General features: G+C 49.7%; 2 protein-coding genes across 2 annotated transcripts in view; one reads left to right on the top strand and one right to left on the bottom strand.

The window, feature by feature from the left end:
* The window catches only part of SLC4A5 (solute carrier family 4 member 5), a 74,834-nt gene extending 65,508 nt beyond the window's left edge, over positions 1 to 9,326 (top strand). The window contains exons 22-25 of the mRNA XM_066639732.1: positions 1,602 to 1,775; positions 3,216 to 3,383; positions 6,864 to 6,952; positions 9,275 to 9,326. Of these exons, the coding sequence (XP_066495829.1) occupies positions 1,602 to 1,775; positions 3,216 to 3,383; positions 6,864 to 6,952; positions 9,275 to 9,326 (483 nt within the window). The remainder of the gene's footprint in view (positions 1 to 1,601; positions 1,776 to 3,215; positions 3,384 to 6,863; positions 6,953 to 9,274) is intronic.
* Positions 9,327 to 15,310: 5,984 nt separating this feature from the next.
* Positions 15,311 to 26,186, bottom strand: MTHFD2 (methylenetetrahydrofolate dehydrogenase (NADP+ dependent) 2, methenyltetrahydrofolate cyclohydrolase). Its single transcript, XM_066639425.1, has 8 exons — positions 26,039 to 26,186; positions 21,846 to 22,030; positions 20,075 to 20,197; positions 19,229 to 19,381; positions 19,038 to 19,145; positions 18,651 to 18,743; positions 18,312 to 18,437; positions 15,311 to 16,106 (listed from the first exon to the last, which is right to left on the bottom strand). Exons 1-8 carry the CDS (start codon positions 26,167 to 26,169, stop codon positions 15,964 to 15,966), a joined length of 1,062 nt encoding a protein of 353 aa, XP_066495522.1. The 5' UTR covers positions 26,170 to 26,186; the 3' UTR covers positions 15,311 to 15,963.

Below are 26,186 nucleotides of genomic sequence, written 5' to 3' on the forward strand. Positions count from 1 at the left end.
CAAAAGGCGAAGGCCATAGAGTGCTGAGTGTGTGCTCAGTGTACATAGTTTACATAGTGTGCTGAGAGAAGGAAAATGTTGAACATCACTGATCTAAACTCTCATTTAGACAGTGCACTGAATGGTCAGCAGTGGGATTCCACAACCTTCTTGCGCTTTTCTTTATTAATTCCTCCATGGACATTCCTTTCCTCTCAGGCTGTATTGCACACTGTGAGGGATGAGGTTTTCAACCACAGCTTAGCCTCTACCTGGGCTGGTCCTATTTCTTCACAGATGGACTCCCCCTGAAGCAAATTGCTTTTTTTTTTAAGGGTATGTCATTTCAAGGAGGAGCTAGAATGCTCCTGAATTACTACCCAGTGAATTTCTATGAGGTGCTAATAAGGGTAAGAGAGGCTTTGGCAGAGCAGCATCTAGAGCAGTGATTTTCAAGCTTTTTCAGCTCATGGCACACTGACAAAGCACTAAAATTGTCAAGGCACAGCGTCCGTTTTTTGACAATGGACAAGGCACACCACACTGACAGCAGAGGCTCACATCCCCCAGTGGCCCTACTGACAAATGGTCTTCCCCCTGCAACTCCCACTGCACACCTGCAGACCATGTGCAGCACACCAGTGTGCCATGGCACAGTGGCTGAAAATGACTGATCTAGAGCCAAGTTGCCCCTGGTGCCTGTGAACATGTGTCCACAGGTTTCAGACAGCATGTGGGGCAGGGCACGGCAGTCCAGCTTCATTTGCGAGGGTCTCAGTGCAGCATTCAAAGTGATGGCACTGCACAGGTGTGTTTGGCAGCCAAAAAAGATACATGTGTCATACCCCTGCCCAGAAGGGCAGCGCCAGTTCGGTAGACAGGGTGGATTCTGTCCAGTGCCGCTGAGGCCAAATAAGCAGACACTGAAAGGTGGAAGGCTTTGAAGGTTCTTTATTGTTCAACAGACATGTCTGTGACCTTTGAGAGTTTGCACACTCAGATTCAAAGGCAATGTCAGAAGGGTGGGACCCTCCTTTTATACATTTCAGTTGTCATTCAAAACAAAGTCCCCTAAAAAGGGTGTTAACTTTCCCTGGTAACGTTCCACTGACCTTTTCATACCCTCGCTCGCCCGCCCTTCTTCACTGTCCTCCTCATGGCTTTTGCCCCCCCCCCCCCCCACCTTCCAACAGGGAAGTAGTCTGGTATCGGTCTTCCTGTTCAACATGTCCTGCTATTTTTGTTTTTAGCTATGATGATGCTATTGTCTGTGGTTTTGTTAGCTGTCAGCAAAGGGTCTTTTAATAATAAAATTTGCAAGGCAGCAAGTCTGGAGCTTTTCTCTTAAGTTCATACTTTGCCTGTCTTCGTTCTGCACCCCCTCCCTCTGTCCTGTATTGATGGCTGTTACAGGTTACCTTGGGAGGAAAGAAAGGGGGTCCAAGACAGGTGATTAGGTAACACCTGTGCTGATTTCCCAACTGTAAATCCAGAGAACAGAACTATCCGGGCCCTTTGCATGACGGCGGCATGAACAAAACTGTCAGCACTCCTCGTTTCAGAAACTCTGCCTCTTTCCTGCCCCCAGATCTGACATCGATGCCATGTTTTTCCCCCAACAGTTCTGGGATCGCTGCAAGCTCTTTCTGATGCCCGCCAAGCACCAGCCTGATTACGTCTTCCTGCGGCACGTGCCCTTGCGGCGGATCCATTTATTCACCATCGTTCAGATCATCTGCCTGGCTGTGCTCTGGATCCTGAAGTCCACAGTGGCGGCCATCATCTTTCCTGTGATGGTAAGTGACCAAGCACAGCAAGGTGTCATGTTTGGGAGCCCACTGGAAGAAGGCTCTGGCTCTGGCCTGCACAGCTCCTCTTACAAACCTGATATCCCAAGACAGCCAAAAGTCTTGTAGTGCGTAAAGGACTAGCCCATTTATTTTGTGGGTTGTGGTCCAGTTCAGCAAGTACATGAATGCAGTGGTGTAGCTAGGGGGGTGTAACGCACTAAATTTTGCAGGGAGACTCACCACAGCATGTAAGACACCCCTCCCCCACCCCTTTGGAGCCATTCCAGGTGGTGTGAGCAAAAGAGAGGTGAACACCTGGCTCTGAAGGGGAGAGGGAGGGGCCACTTGCATGCTGCAGTGAGGCTCCTTGCAAAACTTAGGGCTTTGCACCCCCTCTAGCTACGCTACTGCATGAATGTTCTGTAGGTGCCCATGAAGGATTCTGCAGAAATAAATTGGTTTGTCTTTAAGCTGTTACAGTACTCTTTGTTGTTTTGATTGCCACAGACTAAACATGGCTGCTATCCCCTCCACCATCTGTTATCCAGACAGACCTGCTTTGAGTTTCCCTTACTAAATCAAGTACAGTAACAAAAGCCATCAAGTATCAACATATAGCAAAGTCGCCACCTTCTGACCAGAGAGAGAAAGTCTCCCTGTTTCCAGCGCAGACCAAAGCAGAACATCTCCCTGCTCCAGCTTTTGATGAGTTCCAAATTAGCAGGGCAGTGGCAACTCCCAAACTTGTCTCTTTTAGTGATTCTGGCAAGTGAAGCTTGAGCGTTCGCTGTTCTCTGTCACCCCCAGGGTTGCCGGGGGAGTCAGCCGTGGATTTGGATTGATGCCACCTGAGCAGAATTCAGTCTTGCAGCCCATGAGCAGGGGCGTAACTAGAAGCCCCAGTGTCCAGGGCAGTGACATCATGACATTATGTGACGTCACTTCTGGGTTCTCCCCAGAGGAGGAGCTGCTGGTGGCTTTGCACCTCCTGTTCTTTCTCCTGTGGAGGCTCCCCTTTGAAGGCACTGCACTGCAAGCACTGCCTCCCGGAGAACTGTAAGTGACGAAAGGCAGTCACTTCTGGGTTGTCCCTGGAGGTGCTGGTGGCTTTGTGCCCCCCATGGCGTAGTACCTGGAGCAGGTGCCCGTATGCCTCCACCCTAGTCTCTACCCACAAGGTCCCCTCTCATTGTTACTTCCCTGTTAACCCACATCTACTGCATAATTGTCCTTTGAGCATGTGGCTCTTCTGTGCTCTGCAAATGTGTGTCAAAGAGCACAAAAAACATTGCCTGGCAGCTGCAGGCTTATCTCATCTATGACCATTTGATGGCCTTGCTTGGTGCCTGGCCAAGCTCCTTCTGGACAGCGAAAGGCCAAAGACTCTGGACCAGCCCATTACACCACAGTGGAGCGTTGGGTGGCTGAATCTTGCCTTTCTTTCAGATTTTAGCTTTGATCTTGGTCCGGAAGATGCTGGATTTTGTCTTCTCTCAGCATGACCTGGCCTGGATTGATAACATCATCCCCGAGAAGGACAAGAAGAAAGAAGACGACAAGAAGAAGAAGAAGCGGAAAGGCAACAAGGGCGAGGAGGCGGAGAGCAGTGACGAGGTGTGTCAGTGAGGTTGGGGGCAGTGCCCAGGGGCTCACACTTCTTGCTTTCACTCACGTTTAGTCATGCTCTCCCTGATCAGGGCATGACAAACTTTATTGGGCTTGTACTGGACACATTTCCCTTGTGCTGTGGGGCCACCATAGCAATGATGGCGCCTCCACGTGGGTGTCTGCTTCACACACATGAAAGAAGGGCAGGCAAATGCCATGTCAGAAAGCCCAAGGCCTCCCATTCTAGCCTGACATCTAGATGTGGCCACAGGCAATCAGGTCTCCCATGGCATTTGAAAAACCAGCTACAGGGAGGGGCTTTTGGTTTGGTGCTGTATGAAAGGAGGGGTAACCCTTCCCCCACAACAGTTTAAAAAAAAAAAATAGAATGTTGCCATTTGTCCTGCAGGGAGAAACATGCAGGTACTCTATAAATAGCAGCTGAGAGATCAGAATTAAAAGCTCCCCCCTCCCCAGTGCCATGACCCCAATTTCATCTCCCCCAGCAATACAGCAGCTTTTACCTTTCAAAAAATTCAGGAGAACTGATCGTGGAGCTCTGAGTGCCCCACCTGGTTTAGCCCTGAGCTCCACGGGCCAAAGATACAGGAGTGTGCAGCTGTTGTGGTTTGTGCACCTTGCTGCCCTCCAGTCCAATGAAGGAGGTGCTGCTGAGCTGCTATTGGTGGTCTTCACTGCCTCACAGGGAGTGATGGTCTCTTTTCAGGTGATGTTGGAGTGACTTGGAAGCAGTGGCGTAGCTAATGATCATGTAGCCCCAGAAGCTCAAAATGTTGCCCCGGAAGTGATGTCACTACCGGAGGTGACATCACACTCAGGCTTTTTAAAAAGTGACAATTGGGAGGAATCCACCTCCTCCCCCCAGCGGTTCACCACCGACTTGCTCCGCTGCCTCACTCCAGTCAGTGGCATAGCTAAGGCATCTATCTGCAACCTGGGGTCAAAGAAGATTTTGTAGCCCCCCATGCATGACAAAATCAAACTTAATTAAGTAAATAAATAAAAAGTTATTGGTTCCATGCTGCATCATAATAACATCTCATTGGCACTCAGAACAATCAGTCTCATAGGTCAGTTTGGAGTTAAGCAAATCCACTTTTTGTTCCACGAGTCTGTTGTGTTTTCATTTTCTGGTTAATTGGCCTTAACTTTTGATAGAAAACAGATATTCCAGTGCAGTTTGTTTCATTGCATTCTGCATTAAATTAATTTTCCAGTGATATATAACATGATGGTATTATTCATACATACCAAGATTTTCACAATTTTGGTCACTAGTGTCAAGCTCAGCTTGTTGCCCCCCTAAAGCTTGATGCCCAGTGCAACTGCTACCCCCTGCACTCCCTTAGCTACACCACTGCTTGGTAGAGCCCTCAGGGTCTAGCATCTCTCCTTCCTTCTTCCATGCATGCTACAGGATTTGGGGCCTGTTTACACCTGACATGTCTAGTGTAGTGGACTTTGATTTCAATAGCAGCCTGATCAGGACTGCTGTGGAGGGCAGGTATATGTGTGGGGAGAGATCCTTCTGTTGCCATCATTTGTTTTTCATAGTGCCTCTCTGTAGTTTCTCATACCACAATCAGTATTAGAAATCAACTGCCTTCATTCATTCCAGGAGTTCTTTCTCTGTGGTACTACCCTCATGTGGTACTTGAGGATAATATGTGCCTGAGCACAGAGTACACGATTGAACATGCAGCGCACATACATATACACTGTACAGGTCGAGTAGGCCATATTCAGAACACTTGGGGCCAGAAGCTTTCTGGATCTTGGATTTTTCCAGATTCTGGAATAAACTGGCCTCTTTAGTGCTGGCATGTGCCCCATACTGCAATGTGCTGTGGCCAGCTGCATGAAAACTCCTTCTGGCTTTCTCACTGGGTCATGCTGAGCACGCTGACCAAAAAAAGTCCGACCGGCTTCCTAACTGGGTGGCACAAAAGTGCGCCTGGAATGGAAACCATAAAAAGAACTGCTGGCTTCCTCGCTGGGTGAGTAGCAGCGTGATGCTGGTCAAGTGTGAGGAAAAAGTAGTGGCCCCAAAATGTCCGGATTTTGGAATAGTTTGAATTTTGAGCGTCCAGATAAGGGGTAATCAGCCTGCAGTATGCAAAGATCATTTGCTTAAAAACAGAAGTTTCATTATTTAATTTCTAAATACCCCAAGGGATGAAAATGGGTTTTATTTTAATGTCAGTACTGAGGTCAAGCCAGCAGCCACTTTACCAAATGAACTGTTTAGCAGTTTGGCCCATCCCTCTCCCTTAGGAGAGTCCAGGTGCTTTTTTAAGTAGCCCAAACATTCCAGACAAAATAGCTTCTCCCCATCTTGTGTGACTGTGAATTATGGTCATATGTAACTAGGTGTGGAAGGTGTTTTAGAACTGTCTTGCCTTCAGTCCAGCATACTGTTCGAATCAGAGGCTAGGTGGGAGAGGGTGAGATGCCTTCTGCACTAAGGGGCTAACGTATTGTGCTCCCTGCCTGAGTCTCTCATTATTATTATTATTATTATTATTATTATTATTATTATTATTATTATTATTATTATTATTATTATTTTATTAATTTGTACCCCGCCTTTTTGCCCAATGGGCACACAAGGCGGCTAACAAACAATTTAAAAATACAGCATGAAAGACAGTTAAAAACAATTTACAATGATTAAAAAGCTGAAAACAAAACAAACCCCGTGGATTTTCAAATAAAAAGCAAGAACGCCAGCCAGCCTGTCAACAATTAAAAGCTTTTTGAAATAAAAAGGTCTTCAGTCCACGCCGAAACGTTAGCAACGAGGGAGCAGTTCTCAGTTCTAAGGGGAGGGTATTCCACAGTTCGGGGGCCACCACCAAGAAGGCCCTCTTCCTGGCCGCCACCCCTCTCACATCTCTTAGTGGCGGCACAGTCAAAAGGGCCCCCCCAGAAGATCTAAGAGCACGGGCCGGATTGTAGGGAAGGAGGCGGTCCCTCAAATACCCCAGACTCGAGCCGTAAAGGGCTTTAAAAGTTAAAACTAGCACCTTGAATTGGCCCGGAACAGAACCGGCAACCAGTGTAACCGCCGGAGCAACGGCTCGACAGAGTCAAACCCACGTGCCCCGGCAACCACACGAGCAACCGCGTTCTGTACTAGTTGTAATTTCCGGACCGTCTTCAAAGGCAGCCCCATGTAGAGCGCATAGCAATAATCTAATCTAGATGTCACTAGGGCATGGGTTACTGTGGCCAGGTCCGCGCAGCTTAGGTACGGTCGCAGCTGGCGAATCAGCCGAAGCTGAGCAAAGGCTCCCCTGGCCACCGCCGCCACCTGGGACTCCAGGAGCAGCTGTGGATCCAGGGGAACCCCCAAGCTGCGGACCTGCTCCTTCAGAGGGAGGAGATCATCAACCAATCTCATCAACCTGGAGATGTCTGTGCCAACAGACGTTCATTGCCTGTCTCTTTCCACTTTTTCCCCAGCCCAAGTTCCCAACTCCCTCTGTTATCACGCTCCCACTGGAACCCGTCCCATCAGAGCCCCCAAACAATGTCCATTGCACATCCCGTAAGTAATACGCTCAGGTTCGAGCAGATGTTGAACTAACAGCTAACTCTCCACAACTCGGAAGCCTTTGGGTACCACTGATCAATTGCTTCTTGCGTGAGAACCATCACATCCAAATGGGAACCGTGTGAAAGGGCAAACCCTCCTACCCCCATCTTTTGAGCAGGTTTTGTCCAGGCTCACATGCTAACGGGTTGCACCTTGTGCTTGTTACTAATCTAACTAACTTGTGACTGATGCATTTCTTGAGTCAAAGCTGCAGCTAGAGGGACAGTGAGCAGGCTCATTTGGGGGGAGCTGGAACATTCCACAACCCACGGAGACTTTGGATGGGGTGAGAACTTTCATAAGTATGTCAAAAGAGCCCTTCTGGATCAGACCAAAGGCCCATCCGGTCCAGCTTCCTGTATCTCACAATGGCCCACCTTGGGGTGCACACAAGACAACAAGAGACCTGCAACCTATTGCCACTTCCTTGCGCCTGGCATTCTGAGGTAGCCTGTTTCTAAAACCAGGTGGTTGCATGGACTGTGATGAACGTTTCCTTCTTAAATCTGTCCAATCCCCTTTTAAAGGCAACTAGGCCAGATGCTATCACCACGTCATGTAGCAAGGAGTTCTGCAGACTAATTTGCTCCCTGTGCTAGCATCCCGTAAGAGAAACCCTCTTTTCCTCATGGCTTCAGCTTGCCTTTTGATTAATAAAGTGCTTCTAGCCTGAGTGTGCCCCTTAGTCTCCAGAATGGCAAACAACAGGCACAGGACTGCAAGATGCAGCATCCCTCATAAAGCCATACTAGGCTGGTGTGATGTGACTTGCTCTGGCAATGCCTTAAGCAAGTCGGAGCGCATTGTAACTGAACATGGCAGAGGTGTGCTCCACCTGTTCATTTGGACGCTGCAGGGTGGGTGCCCCCAAGAGGGTTTCTGAACTGGGTGGGTTGTGGATATGGCCCTTTCTGTCCCCTTGGCAGTAGCTGCAGGCTGCCAATTTTACCCCCCCCCCCCAAATGTTCCTGTATATATAAAGAATTTCCCACTGATGTATGTTATAAATGTCATTTCTGTAAGATTCCAATCATTTTTATAGTCAAAATTGCCAAGTTAGCAGTGCTCAGCAGCAAATACAGGGAGAGATGAGAGGTGCAGAAGCGATGAGCTCCGCCTCTCCTCTGATAGAGGCCAGGTAGCACTCCAGAGTGCCTGGCTGCTTCCAGGTTGTGCCCCAGAATGTCTTGTAGCGCCACAGCAAGTACCTCCCTAGCCATTGACCTCCCCACACAGCACTGCTACTGAGGTGCTTTCTGAGAATGTGGGTACTGAATCTGAGCGTACCCAATATATAGCCAGGCCCTTACCTTCTTAAGCAGTTGTTAAGGGTGGTTCTGCTCACACATCATCCTACAACTTACTGTCTGTGATCCCCCACTGACCCTTTGGAAAGGGCACAATTGCAAGGAGGAGAATTTTAGTTGCTGACCCTGCGAGATGCACTGAGAAGGAAGCTGTACTCAGGTGACCCAAGGTGAACAGGGGAGGAATTGCGCAGAAGTGATGCCTGCCTGTCTTCCGTGCTGTGCCTATGTCTGATTGCCGTGCTTGCGTTTTTTTCTGCAAGAAGGCTCCCCTTCAGCGGAGTCATCAGAGGCAGCCCTGCTGTGAGCAAGGTGAGAGGCAGCAGGTTTGGGGGACCATTACAGGTGGCAGTGGAGTGGGAGACACCGGGATGGGACCCTGGGGCAAGACTCACCAAGAAGCTTGACTATGCAAATGTCATTGGGATGGACAGGAAGTGCATAGCAAGAGTTCTGCTCTTGCCCATGGTAAGGGGGCTTGCACAGGAGAACCTTCTGGTAGGTGTCACCAGTCAATTAGCCAAGTGGCCATGGGGAGGGAGGGACGCAGAATCTGCCATCTCAGGCTCCAGAATGTCTTGGACCAGAGCCATGTGATGAGCTCCTAGTGCTGTCAGGTCTCATAGATCACGCCCTTCCCCCCCCCAAAAAAAATTCCCAGTGTTTGAATTGCGAGAGGACAGCCCCTTGCCTCCTTGGTGGCACACCTGACAAAGGCTTCTGACAAAGGCTGCAGGAGAAATGAGACTTGGATCAAACAATGAAGTTGAGGGGTGGGACTTGTGGACTTCATCAAGAGCCCCCCCCTCGCAATGAGAGTTCATTCCGAGAAAGAGAATGGACAAAGGCACCCTGGGATTGACTGGCAGTGACACTTGTGCGAACAGCATGTTTGGGGCATGGCTTCTCTGGCCTTTCCTTCTTCCCCCTTCTGTTTGCTCCTGCCTTGCCCTGAAACGGTGTCACGTGCCTCTATGTTTCCCTCCAGGAAAGAGGTCTTCCAGCTGGAGCTTTGCGTTCTGATGCCTCTCCAAATGGCTCGGATCTGGATCGCAGGTAACAAAACCAACTGGCACATTACAAGGGCATGGCTCATCCTTCCATTGACTCAGTGGCATAGCTAATGGGGGGTGCATAGCTAGAGTTTTGCAGAGAGTCTTCCCGCAGCATGCAAGGGGCCCCTCCCTTTCAGAGCAAGGCATTTGCCTCCATTTTACTCCCCCGCCTGGAATGGCTCTGAAGGGGAGGGGGTCCCTTTCATGCTATGGTGAGGCTGAAAAACATAGTGCTTTGCACCCCCTCTAGCTATTCCACTGCATTGACCCATCAAAACTTTTGGCCTGGGCACGTTTTGCTTCGAGGGCAAGGAGTGGAAATGCTCAAAGTAGCAGGCAGGAGAGGAGCAGGGTGACCAGTAGAATGGAGGGCAGAGTGCCAATCCCTTACCATTGCATAGAATCGAGAATGTTTGCAGGTGCAGCTTTTCAAGCCTTCCCTGTTGAGCTGCACCTGCCAAGATTCCCGCTTATGTATGATTGTTAAAGGGATTGGCGCTCTGTCCTCCATTCCATCTAGGCACCCTGGAGAGGAGGCTTTGTGAGCACTGAGACGGAGTTGGAGGGAGGAAGATGGGTCCTGCTGTGACTCCTCTAAATCAGTGTTTCTCAAACTGAGGGTCAGAACCCACTAGGTGGTCACGAGCCAATTTCAGGTGGGTCCCCATTCATGTCAATATTTTATTTTTAATATATTAGACTTGATGCTACCATTGTATGTGACTGCATTTGAGAGCATGCATGCTTTTAACAATGATAGTAAATGCGACTTACTCCTGGGTAAGCATGGATAGGATTGCAGCCCAGGATTGCTAAAAATGTTCCTGTTTGATGATGTCATGGCTGGCCATTACATCACATCTGGCGGGTCCCAACAGATTCTCATTCTAAAAAGTGGGTCTCAGTGCTAAAAGTTGGAGAACCACTGCTTTAAATGATTCATTGCTTCATGCAAAATAATTTAAATGCGTCATTGCTTAAGAGCCCTTTTAAATTAACTGCGTTTTACAAGCCTTGCTTGCCTGCCCAACACTGAGAGCAATGATCTCACTGCTGTTTGAGGGTGAACTGAAAGATGTGGGGGAGGGGGGCTATGAGTTCCAACCCTGCCTCCCCCCCATGCTGTGCCTTCACGTTCAAAAGGTTAACATGCCAACGAGAGCATGATCCCTCTCCATTGGGAGCACCGGACAATTAAATGTGCATGTTTCCCTATGGTGATAGGTCTGTAAACTGCTTTGAAATCATTGAAATCACAATGGCCAATATTGGTCTTTTTCTAATGCTGGGTTGGGACAAATAGAGGGCACTGTCACCTGTGGGCCAGATGAAGCCCACCAGTCAGTTATCTGGCCCACATGGAGCTTGGCTTGGGAGAGAAAACCTCCTGCCCAGTTTGCCACATGCCAGACAGGAAATGATAGCGCTGACCGCCTGGGCTCGCCGAGGCCATGTGTCACACAGCAAGGATGAGGGAGGTTTGGAGGGCTGGCGCCCAGGCCAGGGAAGCAAGAGGGTAGAGGCTTGTGACATCCAGAATGGCTCCCTTTGACACCGGAGCATTTTCTCCTGCAACTCCCAAGAAATGTTGTCGTCCAAGAAGCAGGAAAGCCAAACGTTGCAAACTTGTTACCAGCATGTTCTAGTGTGAAAGACTGATGCATGCTCCGGTCCTTCCTTCCAGCATTACGCTTCACCTGAAGATTTCCTGCCCATCCTCGCCCGCGTTTAACTACTCCCGAAACCCCATGTGTGCTGTGCCCCAGGTGAAGATTGAGATGGAGTCGGACTATGAAGACACCGACACGGAAAAGCACCCGCGGGACATGGGCAGCGAGACGACACTATAGTTCCAGAGGGCTCTCCCTTCTGCTTTTACATATGTAAAGTAACAGAATTCTGTGTGTCCAACCAAGGGGATCGCTGGGCTCTGAAACTTGTGCCACCACGACAGCATTTAGCACCTGAAAACACCTCATTGGAGGCCACCCTCTTTGGTCAGGCACACTGAGGCAGCCTCACTGCTTCAGATCCACCCAGGCAACCTGGAGGTGGTGCTTCAGGACTGCGAAGCCTATAGGAACAAAGACATTCAGAGACAGCAAGCACCTCTGTCGCTCTGGATGGAGGAACTGCGCCACCTTTGGACATCTTGCGGAGTGGCCAGTGCGATGCTTCTGGCACCAGAACCACTTCTTTTATGGTGGACCTTTGCTATTTTTTCACATGGATTTTGGTGGGATGTCTCGAAGGCGCCACTGGTCTTTTTCCCTGGAGAGTACAACACGAGGTCAGTGCCACCATGAGACCAAGTGAGAGTTCTGCTGCAGCAGACTGGCGGGAGCCACCCACCTTCCTCTTCTCTTCCTTGTCCTCCCACTCCCCAGATTGGAAAAGAGGGAGAAGGCAAGGACAGAAGGGAAGTGTACTAGTGCCAGAGACTGTCTAGCCCACCTATCCCCTCTCCTCCAGACTTCCACTCTGTCTCCATCTTCCTCTTCTAATCCAGGGAATGGGAGGAGCAGAGGCTGGCGTATTGCCCAGTGGGGAGGGCTGTGCAGGTGATGACCAGGTGGTTTGGGGCTGGCTCTGCTGTAGGTTAAGTGCCTCTCTACCACACACAGGACTACAGAACCAGAAGGGGCTGGCAGACTCTTGTTCCTGCCCGTCGAAAGCTTCCCATAGGCTTGTTTTGTGGGTGCTTGAAAAATACAACAGGAATGAACAAGATCCAGCTGCAGTCAGCAGAGCAGATTTAGGAAGGTGAGCAAGAAAGACCTTCTGACCATCTGGGTGGCTGGGATGTGGTGTGCCTTGCCCAGAGCAGCTTCCTTCTAGGAGGTTTTGGTGTGAAATAGTGACTGGGCTCTAGAAAGGGGTGTGTGAAATTGTTGTCCCCCACCCTGAGTTCCAGAGAAGGGCCATAATCTCCTTTTTCTGATATTTGAAACCTATGTCAATGCTTCTCTATGCAAAACCTTAGTCCTTCCAGCTCTTGTTGCTCTGTCATCCTTCTCTGCTCTGAATTTTCACTGTTTTATGGAATCACCTACTATTTTGAGCAAGGAATTACTGCTCGGCTGAGAGGGGGTGAGCACAGGAAGTAGGACCATGCCACATTGTTGGGGACAGAGAGGGAGAGGAGGCCTGGTTTGGGCACGACTGCCTGCCATTTCACACTCCAAACTTGTGGCTAAACAGCACTGCCCTTCTAGCTAATGGGGATTTCTTCTTACCTGACCCACCCCCTGAGTTAAAGGGCAATTCCCCTTCAAAAATAGGCACAGCCTATTAGCTAGCCCATAATCTGCCCTTCCCCCCCACCTCCTGGGCTTCCATGCACCCAGTCAGCTGCCTCCCTGCACTTGCAGTGTCCCTGCACCACCAGGGGCCTCAGTCAAGCACCAAGGACGCAGACCCTCCCACAGGATCAGGTGGACTTTGCTTCTTGGGTTCACCGTCCATGGAGGACCTTACCTTCCTCCTCTTCTGATATAGAACTAGCTCATCCCTCTCCTTGAGTCCACTGCCCCATGTTGCTTTGGCGCTCAGGAGGAAACTGGAGAAGATGCTTTCTTCTGCACACAGTAGTCCTCAAAGGTGATACCTACAAAGTGGCACTTGCAGCAAGGTTGAGAGACCTGGCTTGTGTGTTTTTCCTCAACCTTTTCTCAAAGGTAGTAACAGACTTTTTTTAAGCAAATGTCCTTTTTCCCTAAGCCAGACTCAATGTACAGCTCAAGCCTACTAAGTATTGCAGCTGGCTGAACCTTAGCATAATACACCCAGCGATCTCTCTTTGTAACTTTGTAAACACGGAAGTTAAGTTAAAACAAAAGAAAAACTTGAATTTATTCTTCTGTTTATCAAGTTACTTAACTCTTGAATTCAAAGAAATTAGGACAATATTGCGGCTGAGCAACCACCACTTAAATCTTTGTTGTAATCACGGTTTGAACTTGAATGCAGCCTTGTATATTTTCCTCATTTATTTTGTACCAAAGCAGGCCGCAGTAGTAGCCAAAGCCTGCCACAGAGACATCATCAGGTTGTCTTAGTCTACTCTTTCAATATGGTTTTACTAGGATACGCAAATCGAAACACTTTCTGTGGAAGCCAAAACATTTTATGCCACACACAACTGTGTGCCTCAGCTTGCAGCTGGCATGGGGCTGCAGTTCTCAGTGCCATGTGCACTGCAATGCTCTAGCCACACACAACAGATCTCAACAGATTTGCAGTCCAACCACTTGTTACTATAGTAGACAGTTTGTACTCTAACCATTTAATAAATTATCCAATCTGTTCTGCTTGTGGAGTGTTCCTCTTCTCCTTCCAGGACAATGTCTGCCAAGCTATTAAGGCATCACAACTTAACAGAGGCTTACTTTGGGAACAACTTTTAAGAGATGGGAAACCAATACTCACGCCTATATTTCCCCCATATGTGCCAAGAAATTGGTTTTCAAAGATATGAAATCACATTAATGCCTTTCTGCAGTATTGGGGGGGAGGGGAATGGGCTCTTGACCACATTGAAAAAGGAAAAAACAGTCCGAGTCTGGGGGAAGCAGTGTTCTGAAAACGAAAGCCTGGCTGACACTACCTGAAGGTGGTGAACCTTGAGCTGACTCCTCTTGGATAGGAATTGCTGAATGATGGCATGGAAGAAGCATACCTAGCTCTCCCCCCCCCCGATTCCATTTCCTGGCTCTGCACCAACAATGTCTAACATTCAGGCTCATCAGCTGCTGTGTACACAAAATCAGCCTTGCTGCAGCTTTCCAGTACTTCTCTGTTTAAACTGCAAAATGACTTTTCCGAGTGGTAAAGACCAGAAGTGATTGTGAGGAGCTCCAGAAGGATCTCTCCAGACTGGCAGAATGGGCAGCAAAATGGCAGATGCGCTTCAATGTCAGTAAGTGTAAAGTCATGCACATTGGGGCAAAAAATCAAAACTTTAGATATAGGCTGATGGGTTCTGAGCTGTCTGTGACAGATCAGGAGAGAGATCTTGGGGTGGTGGTGGACAGGTCGATGAAAGTGTCGACCCAATGTGCGGCGGCAGTGAAGAAGGCCAATTCTATGCTTGGGATCATTAGGAAGGGTATTGAGAACAAAACGGTTAGTATTATAATGCCGTTGTACAAATCTATGGTAAGGCCACACCTGGAGTATTGTGTCCAGTTCTGGTCGCCGCATCTCAAAAAAGACATAGTGGAAATGGAAAAGGTGCAAAAGAGAGCGACTAAGATGATTACGGGGCTGGGGCACCTTCCTTATGAGGAAAGGCTACGGCGTTTGGGCCTCTTCAGCCTAGAAAAGAGACGCTTGAGGGAGGACATGATTGAGACATACAAAATTATGCAGGGGATGGACAGAGTGGATAGGGAGATGCTCTTTACACTCTCACATAATACCAGAACCAGGGGACATCCACTAAAATTGAGTGTTGGGCGGGTTAGGACAGACAAAAGAAAATATTTCTTTACTCAGCGCGTGGTCGGTCTGTGGAACTCCTTGCCACAGGATGTGGTGCTGGCGTCTAGCCTAGACGCCTTTAAAAGGGGATTGGACGAGTTTCTGGAGGAAAAATCCATTATGGGGTACAAGCCATGATGTGTATGCGCAACCTCCTGATTTTAGGAATGGGTTAAGTCAGAATGCCAGATGTAGGGGAGAGCACCAGGATGAGGTCTCTTGTTATCTGGTGTGCTCCCTGGGGCATTTGGTGGGCCACTGTGAGATACAGGAAGCTGGACTAGATGGGCCTATGGCCTGATCCAGTGGGGCTGTTCTTATGTTCTTATGTCATAGGCCTACAAGGGAGCCTTGCCAAAATTTGAGCTCTGGCACATTGGGGTAGTGACCCCAATGCACCAATGACCCCACTGGTTTCAGCAGACTGGCCCTGTCCCTCCTTCCCCTACACACAACAAAATTCAAAAAGTATACAAGCAATATGTGACCTTTTATTCAGATGCAACTGGAAGTATTAACTAATAGCCCATGTCAATACCAGGCAATGCTGAACAGGCATGGAGAACCTTTCTGAGATAGGTGGTGTCCAGCCACACCTAAACATGGTCTAATTTTCAAGCCCCTTTCAACATGTGTTAAGATGTGTCCAATTCAAGCACTCAACCCAGTTATAAATGCCTTTGTTACAAGAGCTATTAAAATATAACAGAATTAAGGCCTTATAGAAAATAGCAGTGTTTGAGCCCAGAACAGCTGCAGTATCAATCCCTGTCTACTGGACTCATGGTGGAGGCTGGCTAGTGGAAGTTGCACTGAGCATACACAAAGACAGTTCTGCACTATGCCCACCCACTCCTGGCCCCCAGAGAGGTGGTCTGCCTGTGGGGTCCCAAGTGTCGCAACCAGCTTTCTGCATCTCTAATGGTATGTCTGGTTCCTGCATTGAAATGGCAGCAGCTTATGGTAGGAATCATATAACGTACTGTGTCAAGAGGACAGGTGCCCCTGACAGTTTGTTAAATAAATACTCTGGAGTGGAGAAATAAATACCTCAATTGCACTCTCAGCCTGTGTGGGGGGAAGATTTGGAATGTCGCTGTTTGAGAGGGAAAAAAAGTCCAGTATTAAGTGCTGACGGCCTCCAATTCTTGCAGGGGCCTTAGCATCTTCTTGGCAGCGATGATGGTGTTCTTCATCAGCATGGCCACAGTCATGGGGCCCACCCCACCAGGGACAGGAGTGATGTAGCTGGCTTTCTGCTTCACTCCTGGAAGAAAAGGGCAGAAGTAAGGAACGTGTTACACAAAGAAAATCCAGCAAGCTGGGTAGTCAAGGCCTGCGGCTCCTGGGCCCCCTTTCTGAACCCAGGCCCAGGTACAAATTACCCCCTTTACCCTCTCTCATGGGCCCTGAATTAAGCAAGAGGCATGGAAGAAAGTGGGCAGCAAATCCAAATACCTGCCTGGAGTGGAATGAGAGCCAAGCCGGGCACTAAGCATCTTCTCTAGCTACAGAAAATCATGCCTAGCCTGCCTTCACATTGAACCTTCAGGCTCCCTGTACCCCTGCCACATCTCCACAACCAAACTGGTCAAAACCACAATGCAAGAGGTTTGCAGAATGGACTGACAGGCCCATCAGTTGGCAGGGAGAGAAACGCTAAACGATTTTTCACATTTCTATTCAGCCCTTCCTCCAGGGAGTTCAGGATGGTGCACGAGGCTCTTCCCCTTCCTTTTAGGTTCTCGTCACAACAACCACACGAGGTATGGCCACGCTAAGAGACATAAACACATAAGAACAGCCCCGATGGATCAGGCCAGAGGCCCATCTAGTCCAGCTTCCTGTATCTCACAGTGGCCCACCAAATGCCCCAGGGAGCACACAAAACAACCAGAGACCTGCATCCTGGTGCCCTCCCCTGCATCTGGCATTCTGACATAACCCATTTCTAAAATCAGGAGATTGCACATACACATCATGGCTTGTAACCCATGATGGACTTTTCCTCCAGAAATTTGTCCAATTCCCTCTTAAAGACATCCAGGTAAGATGCCATCACCACATCCTGTGGCAAGGAGTTCCACAGACTAACTACAAGCTGAGTAAACAAATATTTTATTTTCTGTCCTAACTCTCCCAACGCTCAATTTTAGTGAATGTCCCCAAAGCATCTCTCTATCCACTCTATTCTTCCTGTGCATAATTTTGTACGTCTCAATCATGTCCTCCCTCAGCCGCCTTTTTTCCAGACTGAAGAGCCCCAAACTCTGTATCCTTATCCTCATAAGGACGGTGCCCCAGCCCAGTAATCATCTTAGTCGCTCTCCTTTGCATCTTTCCAATTTCCACTATGTCCTTTTTGAGATGTGGCAACCAGAACTGGATGCAATTCTCCAGGTGTGGCCTTATCATTGATACGTACAATGGACAGACTGCCCAGAGGCAACCATCTGCCTTGCCATTTTGCAGACTACAGAACCTCAGGGATTTCCAGAAACAAGCTCCAGTAGTATGTTTCAGAGTCCCCTATCAGTATCAAGCCCTAGGGATTTCTCCATTCCAAACACAGCAATGGGTCCAGAGTGCTGTACTGCCACCAAGAGCAGCAGGACTACATCAAAGCGCTGTGCCTCTGGCCAGTTTTCAAGCTTCCACCAACAGAACAAACAAGGTATGGCAGGAATTCAGGGCAGATGCCCCTCTCCCCTGACTGCAGACCTGGCAAGGCAGCTGTGCCAGCAGGAAGCCTAAAGAGAGTGCTGTGGTATTGGGGAGTACTGCCCCCCCACCTAGTGCCTCCCAGCAACCCCTGTCCACAAACAGTTCCAAGGGCTGGGAGCCACTAACACCCATCTGCTCAGCATGGCAACATCTGCCCAGCCCCCCACCCCCGCGCCACCTGTTGGAGGAAAAGAGCCAGGAGTCACACAAAGCCAGCATCTGCTGATTCAAATATGTCTTCCACTTTTGGATCAGCAAGGTTGAGGATGGGAATAAAGACTGTAAGTAGTAAACCCAAATGCAGTTCAGACAGAGGCTAATCTAGATGGCATTCACAGTCTGGGAGAGGCTTGTGCTGACAGGACAGTAACGAAATCTGAAGGCGTGCGTGCAGCAGAGATCTGCAGAACAGCTTTTAGCCACATGAACTCTTGCCAGCTCTTCTAAACCAGGCAACCCTCTCTGCTGACAGCAGCATACCCGACTCAAAATCCACAGCTGCTTCATACAACATAGGAGGGCGATTAGGTTGCAAGGAAGTTTTTTGGTGAGACATTAAGTAACAAGATCTCTTTGGTATTGAGCTCCCTTATAGAAAAAGTTACACTATCAGTTCAAATCGGCAGGTCCCCCTCCAGCTAGGCTTGGGACTTTCTTGCCTGCATTGATACCAGGCAAAAATCAGCCAGTGTCCAGAAGAGGATCTTAGTTTTTTAAGGTCTTGCACATAGCATGCCCCCTCCCATACCTTCAAAATCCACATCTCCAACAAGTTTTGGTTTGGCAGTAACAGGATCCTGGACTCTGTTTATGCCGACATCAATAACTGCAGCTCCTTCTTTGATCATGTCAGCTGTGATCAGATTAGGAATACCTGCAATTTAATAAAAACAGACATTAACATGAGGAAGTTAACAGGTGGCAGCAGCTCAGAAGGGCAAAGTTCCCATTTCCCTACTGCTCTTAGCTGAGCGTTCTGCTGACCTCAGTCGTGCCAAGGTCAGCCTTCCTCAGTGCAGGGTAACTATTCCACAGAATCCGAGAAGCACACCCTCAAGATGCTCTCAGACATCCAGGGCCTCCTTACCTGCAGCTGCAACCACGATGTCGGCAAGGATCGTGTGCTGCTTGAGCTGCTCCTTGGGAGTGTAGCGGTGAGAGATAGTGACAGTGGCATCCCCTGAAAAAGCAGACCACGCCATTAGTACAGTGCCTGAAGGCAGCTTACTCAAGCAGCAGCCTCTTCGACTCTCAAAAGGCTGTTTTCCCCCCCCTCGGGTCTGCCATATGGGGTGCAAGTTGGCACACCCTCAAGGCATAGTTCCCAGGACAATGAAACCCCCTGCCCCACCTTAGCTACACCACTGCAGACACACAAGGAAAAAACTGAACAAAAAAGCCATCTCTGGCAGCAAGGCACTTCAATGTCCTCCAATTCAAGACCCACCCAGGGTGAGGTCACTGGTCACCTTACCTCCGGGACGCTCATGCGTGCCATCAGTGTGCAGCAGCATCGCAATGGGCATCCCAACGTTCTTTGACCGACCGGCCACAACCACGTTCTTGCCCAGAGTGGGGATTCCTGCAGCACAGAATACAAAACAGTGAGGTGCTCTGTTCTTCTCGGCGACCCCGGAGATCCGTGCACCAGCATACAATGCTTACCAGTTCTCTTGATGATTTCCCACACCCCCCACGGTGTGGCTGGCAACATGGAATATTGGTCCAGGCACATCCGGCCCACGTTCACCACATGGAAGCCGTCCACATCCTTTTCAGGGTTCACAGCATTGCAGACCTTCCGCTCATCAATGTGCTCTGTGGGAAAGAAGGTGCGGGTTTTAGTGCCAGACACACAAGTGTGGATTCACAAGAACAGCAACAGCAGCAATGTCTATAGGAGTAAGCCAGGCACACCAGTCTGGGCAGGGCCTAGAACAGCTATTTTCAACATTTTTCTCACGGAACACTCACCTCTGTGGTGTTCTCTTGTGATGTCACTTCCGGGAGACTCTTCTGGGTTCAGCGGCTGTTTCTAGACCAACTGTCTGTAGTAACAAATTGTCTGTTCCTCTTCCTCTGCTTTCTCCAAGGGACAGACAATTTGTTACTATAGACTGTTGCCCTAGACACAGAGGCACAGAACCAGGAAGAGTTTTTCAGCTATTTCCAACCACTGTACCCCAAACTTCACCAACACACCTGTGAACCTTTCATGGTACACCAGTTGAAAATTGCTGGACTAGAGTGTCAGGCCCAGAAGGGGAGACCAAAATTCCAAGTCCACTCAGCCATCTGACTGGTGAACTCCCAATAGACAAACAGAACTGTCAGGCTATACACTGCCATGTGGATTAAAGTACAGGAATTAAGGTTACACAAAACTTCTGCCTTAAGGAGAAAGTTGGGCTGCAAGAGCACAGTCTGGCTCCCTTCCACCCCTCTGGTATGAGTCACACACTTTAAAGGTCCCACTGCCTCGTTGGAGCCCCTCTTCAGGCCCACACTCACCAGGTAAGGGGAGCTGCACCAGCAGGCCATCCACATCAGCATCATTGTTGAGTTTCACGATGAGATCGAGTAACTCCTCCTCGGTTATGGAGGCTGGCTTCAGAATGGTCTCGCTGCTGATTCCTGCGAGAAACAAATGACACAAGAAGGTCAAAAGGAGTCTGGTATTCAGTCATCAGAATTCACAGAGCACAAGCCACCAGGTCCATCTCCTCTGGAAGATCCATAGACACTCCATAGTGCCTAAAAGCATACTGAGCAGTCCATGAAAAGTAAAATTGCAAAGTGGCTGACAGTTAAAAGGACTGAAAAGATGCTCAATAGGGAGGAGGCAAGAACCTGCAAACAGCAGCATAAGCAGACCTAAAATCTGGGCAGGAGGTCTGGTCTAGAGGATAGAGCCTCCGTCTGCCTGAAGATAACATCCACAAGGTCGCCAGTTCGAGGCCACCGGAACCGTGCGACCTTGGAGCAGCTGACAAGCTGAAGCCGAGCAATTCCATCTGCTCTGAGCGTGGGAGGATGGAGGCCAGAATGTGAAGCCAGATCGGAATGAAACACCTTGAATGTAGTCGTTCTTGAAAGAAAGAACCTTCTTTGAAATTGTAAAAATTCCTATTTAATAAGGGATTTAATAAAGCCTGCCTATGTAAACCGCCTTGAATAAAGTCTTGAATAAAGACCAAGAAAGGCGGTATATAAATACCTGTTGTTATTATTATTATTATTAAAATGGAACACACTCTTTGAGCTGCCAGTTTTTTCTGATGGCTTGAAAAATATAAGAAATAAGGATAAGGAGGGGAAAGAATTACCCCTTACTATCTTACTATCTGCAAGTGAAGCTGCAGTAGTCCCAGGAGCTGCACCCTGATCTCTGAAACCAAAGTTTGCAGAGACCAGCAGGTATGCCCCTCCCTGGGGTCTTCAGGAGATCCATTTCCACCTTCATCAGAGAGAAGCTACATCTCAAGTGAAGCCCCACCCATGTACAGCCAGGCAACTTAAGACAGCCCCGAACAACTACCGTGTAGGGCAGAAGCAGCCAGCATCACATTCCAAGTTCCCGGGCTCACTTCTTGACCTCACTGGTGCTGCTGTGGAAGCCAACAGTATCAAATACCAACAGCCATACATGTTGCATGTTTCCACTCAGACTTCTGAAGCACTGCCTCAGCCCCTGCCTCAAAGCAGGAATGAGACAAGCAAAACAGGCTAATAGTCAAAAAACACCAGGGAGGCAACAATATTATGTGTGAAGCAGCCAAGGCAGACGGCTCGTGAGAAAGGAAATTCAGCAGACCAGAGGGGCAGAAGTCCCTGGCCAGTGCTAGTCAACCAGGGCCCTAAGCTCTGGCGTAACTTGGCAACAGCTAAAAGCACAAGTGCACACACTGGTCACTCCAAAGCAAACTTCCGGACAATCAGTCCACCAGATCAGTGCAAGATCTGGAAGAGACCTTGAAGTTCTGTCCAACCCCCTGCTCAGGGCGGACAACTGTTGCAGCAGCCCTGACAGGTGGCCATCTGCTCTCTGCCTGGAAGAAGTCTCTGACAGACCAAGTAGTCTAGCAAAGGGCAGGGATAGCGGTAGCCACTGCCAGAAGAGGCTCCCACACCACTTTCCCCGAAATTGGTCAGGAGACACAAGGCAAGCCAAGCCATGACTGCTTCAGATACCCCAGTCCTTTTTCCTGCAGTCAGCGGTGGTGAGTGCAGTGCTTCAGAAGACCCCCTCCCTCACAGGGAGCAGAAAAGCACAAGGACATACCAACATCAGCGGCAGCCTTGGTTTTGTTCAGGACATAGGAATGGCTTGCAGGATTTTCGCCCACAAGGACCACGCTGAGGTGGGGCCGCTTGTTCCCAGCCGCCACCCACTGCTCCACTTCATGTCGGGCTTCTTGTCGGATCTGCCGGGCCAGCTTCCTCCCCGAAATGACCACAGCTTCGTTCCTGCAAAGAAAGGTTTTCAGAACTTCCTGTTCCCAGAGTCAGGTGACAGCCTATTACAATCCGTCCCAGTTTATTCAGTCTCCCTGACCAGTAGCGACCAGACCACTTCCTCATGCCAGCTCCCAGACAAGGCTGCCAATAGTTTAAAGCAACGGTTCCTGAACTTACTGTTGTCATGGTGCCCTTCTTTCATGGAGGCCTTCTTCTTTCCAGTTCTCCTGGGCACCACCATCTTGGATTGCACAAAATCTCACACAAACCAAGATGGCGCTGCCCGAGGTAGCTGAGAAGAAGAGGCAGCTAGTGGGTAGCACCCTGTGAGTTTAGGAAGGAAACACGATGGTGGGTAGCCCCAGGGTAGTCCCAAGCAAGTTCTCAGTCCCCCAGCCTGCAGCAAGGATCCTCCATGAGGTCAAAAACTTTTGGTCACCAAGAGAAATGACACGATGTACTGACTTAAAGCAGCCCTGCATTTGGAACAAAAGCCCAGAAGAGTGCCAAGCCCCTGCTCCTCCCCAGCAGACGAGGCATTTTGCCTCCACTTGGAGGCAGCGACCAGGTTCTTCATGCAACTGTCACAGAAGCACCAGCAGGACAACTTGACATAACCTCAACACAAGCACAATATTTAAATTTAACTGCATGAAGGTATTTGGTTTCTTTAATACCTAACTTAGCATTATCTTTGTGCAATCCAGAGTTTTCCCAGCAGAAGACAAACATGCCTGGAAGCAAGGGCCTCCTTCATACATGAAAGAGGAGTCTGTCACTCCCAATAACCCCCACCTGGTAATGCAGTGCTGACTTCTTAGACTGCTGATGGGCATTCATATGCACTCATATGGATCTGGATCCATGCATCAGGGAGCCTCAGTCAGTCAGGTCTGCCAAGACTGAATTTCCAGACACAGGAACATGCTTAGAAATTTTGCAGAAAACACCAGACGCTGCCCTTCTACTGCCAAGCCAGGCCCTTGGTCCATCCAGCTCAGCATCATCAACACACATGTGGCAGCAGCTCCTACAGTGTCTCAGGCAGGAAATTTTCTGCTCAGTTTGGAGATGCTGCCAAGATCGAACCTGAGATCTTCCAAATGCACTGCAGAGACAGCCCCCCACAGTGCTGTGAGCTTCCCAGTTGCTTCCAGTTCCTGCCTTAATTCAGGGCCACAGTGGGAAAAAATGTAAGCTCCCTACAGGGCTCTCATCTGTGGGTGAAGCAGCCCATAGGGAGAAGTACTCTTGGGAGGGTGCTGCTTTTGAGAGTTCACCAGAGGTTGCAAGCAGCTGCAAAAACCCATCAAGTATTACGTAGCAAAGCACACCAGAGCTTTTCAATCACAATCACAATCGACCTTTATTAGGCATAAAACTTAACAGTTGTCTGAGCAGCTTATACAAGAAGTTGCATTCAAGCAGGTCATCATTACAGAAATAAATGTAGATTATATAGGATTTCCCTCCATTTTACGTTTGGTTAAAATCTCATATAAAAAATCCGCCATTGGTTTTAACCTTTTTTCAATTGTTAGTAGTATCTATAGTTTCAATTCAGATTTACCAGCTCGAAAGCCTGCTTGCTCATCCCCAAGGATGTCATTATCTGCCATCCAAGAGCTCAATCTATTAAATAAAAGAGAACCATATCGTTTCCCAGGTAGGGAAAGGAGGCTTATAGGGTGATAATCTGAGGGTGAATTCCTATCCCCTTTTTTGAAAATTGGCACAATCAGTGACTGTGTCCATTTTGATGGCATAAGGCCAATTTTATCAATCCAATTGAATAATTTCAAGCCCATCACTGAGGCGCTGCCTTGATCATATCCAATGGAATATAATCAAGCCCAGCGGCTTTACCAGAGCTTTTCAATGCACAAGACTGGCCACTGTATTATGCGGTAAACATCTTGCTGCTGCTGTTGGCAGAATCAATGGGTTCCTACCTACTTCTATGAAACGCTGCTAGTTTTGCCTATTTATTTCACTGCACGACTAAAATTTCCAAAGCTTTTTGGAAAGCAAAAAACTGCAACTTGGATTCAGAACTGCAGGATGTTGCTCCTTGCTGCGATAAGGGCACAGCAGGGCAAGAGGAGATAAGAGGGAACACACTGCAGAGCCCATTCTGCAGCCTCCTCCTTTCACATTCCTTTCAGCGTTCTTGCTTTGCTCCCAACCTGAAAATCCAAGGCAGGAGCAGCATGTCCCACTTGCTGCCCCCCCCTTAAGCAACAATATTCCCATTCTCACAGTTTGCCCAAGCAAACAGCCACTCGCACAAGGACTGCAATTTTCTACATGGAACTGCTGGGAAGGTCACCCAGAGGTTTGGGCGGAGGAGTAGCTGAAAGCCCAGCTCTGCTGCTCTTTTATAACACTGTACTGCGGGTTGCTCTGGGACTGAATAGCAAAGAGCAAGATAACACACACTTAACACAAACAGCAATAATTTAGCAGCCAGAGCAGTTTCATCTGCCCTCTCAGACATGCAGCACCAGGTGCAGCACTCAAGTGGCCCCTGTTCTGGCAAGGCTCAAGAACCTGAAATGTGGCCAGATGTGCAATCATCATCAACATCATCATCATTAGGTATTTATATACCGCCTTTCTGGTCATCGGATTACTCCTCTGACTTTATTCAAGGACTTACATAGGCAGGCATTCCTCAATCCTTCAAGGGGATTTTTACAATCATAGAGGTTCTCCCTTTCAAGAACCAACAACATTTCAGAATGGATCTTCCTGGTTTGGTCTCACTAACAGCTCTGTGCAACAGCTCTGGTGTGTTTCAAAACAACCACCTGCCATCCCTGCCTCCAGGAGGGTCTTCCTCAGCTTCTCCGACTGCCTTTCCCAGGCTTCCCCAGCCCCACTTTTCTTCTAGACCCTCTCACTTCCCCAAAGCTGCCTCCAGACCTCAGGACCCCTCTGGGTCTCCTTGATGCACAGCCTCATCCAGACAGCCTAGTCATGTCCCCCACCCCAAATATCTATACCTGACCCCCAGAGGGTGGATTTCCAGATTTCCCCAGCTAATGCCCCTCCAGCCCCACTTTGCTTTCCAGGGCACCACCCAGCTGATGGTAAGCCCCTCCCACTTCCCCAAAGCCCGTACCTTCAGACCTCAGGATCCATCAACACCTAGCCTCATCCAGCCAGCCTGCCCCTCTCAAATATTCCAGCTGAACCCCCAAGGGGTGGATTTCCAGATTTCCTCAGCTGGTGCCCTTCCAGTCCCATTTTTCTTTCCAGGCCCCCCAGCAGATGGGGAGTCTCTCTCCCTTCCCCAAAAGCCCCCCATCCCCAGCCTCCAAACATCAGGACTCCTCTGGGTCTCCTCAATGTTCACCCAGCCAGCCCATCCATTGTACCCTCCACTGTCCCAACTATCTCCACCTGAAGCCCAGGCAGTGGATTTCCAGATTTCCCCAGCCCCACTTTTCTTTCTAGGACTCTTCCCACAGATGGCAAGCCTCTCTCCCTTCCCCACCCCCAGACTTCAGGACCCATCTCTGTCTCCTCGATGCCCAGCCTCATCCAGCCAGCCTAGTCGTGTCCCCCAAATACTGAAGCTCAACCCCCAAGGGACAGATTTCCCCAGCTGATGGCCCCAGCCCCACTTTTCTTTCCAGGCCCCCCAGCCGATGGGGAGCCCCCTCACTCCCCCAAAGCCCCCCCCCGCCCCAGACCCCTCCGGTCCTCGACGCCCAGCCTCAGCCAGCCAGCCTAGTCGCGCCCCCCTCCCCAGGGGTGGAACATCAGCCTGCGGAAGAGGCGCGCACCCCATGCAAGCAGCCCGGGAGATTTCATCAGCCTGCAGGCGCGGAAGCCACCGCTGGGGGCGGCCGAGACGAGCCTCCCGCTGGCCCCGGGGGGAGCCGCTCGCCGCGCCGGAGGAGCAGGGGGAGGCCTGGGGCGCCCCCGCCGAGCTCTCGGAGGCACCTCCGCCGCCGCCCCCCACAGGTAGACTGCTCCCGCCGAGGGGGGCTCTACTCCCCCCCACCGTACCTGAGCCCGCTGAGATGGAGCCGGCGGGCGCCGCCAGGGAGGTGGTGCCGACAGCCGCAGCCCCCGCCGGGCGGCAGGACGGCACGGCTCAGGACGCGGAGAGGCGAGAGCGCAGAACGAGCAGCTGCCATGACAACGCGCGCGCGAG

The sequence above is a fragment of the Tiliqua scincoides genome, chromosome 11 (genome assembly GCF_035046505.1).
Source record: "Tiliqua scincoides isolate rTilSci1 chromosome 11, rTilSci1.hap2, whole genome shotgun sequence".
Classification (NCBI taxonomy): Eukaryota; Metazoa; Chordata; class Lepidosauria; order Squamata; family Scincidae; genus Tiliqua; species Tiliqua scincoides.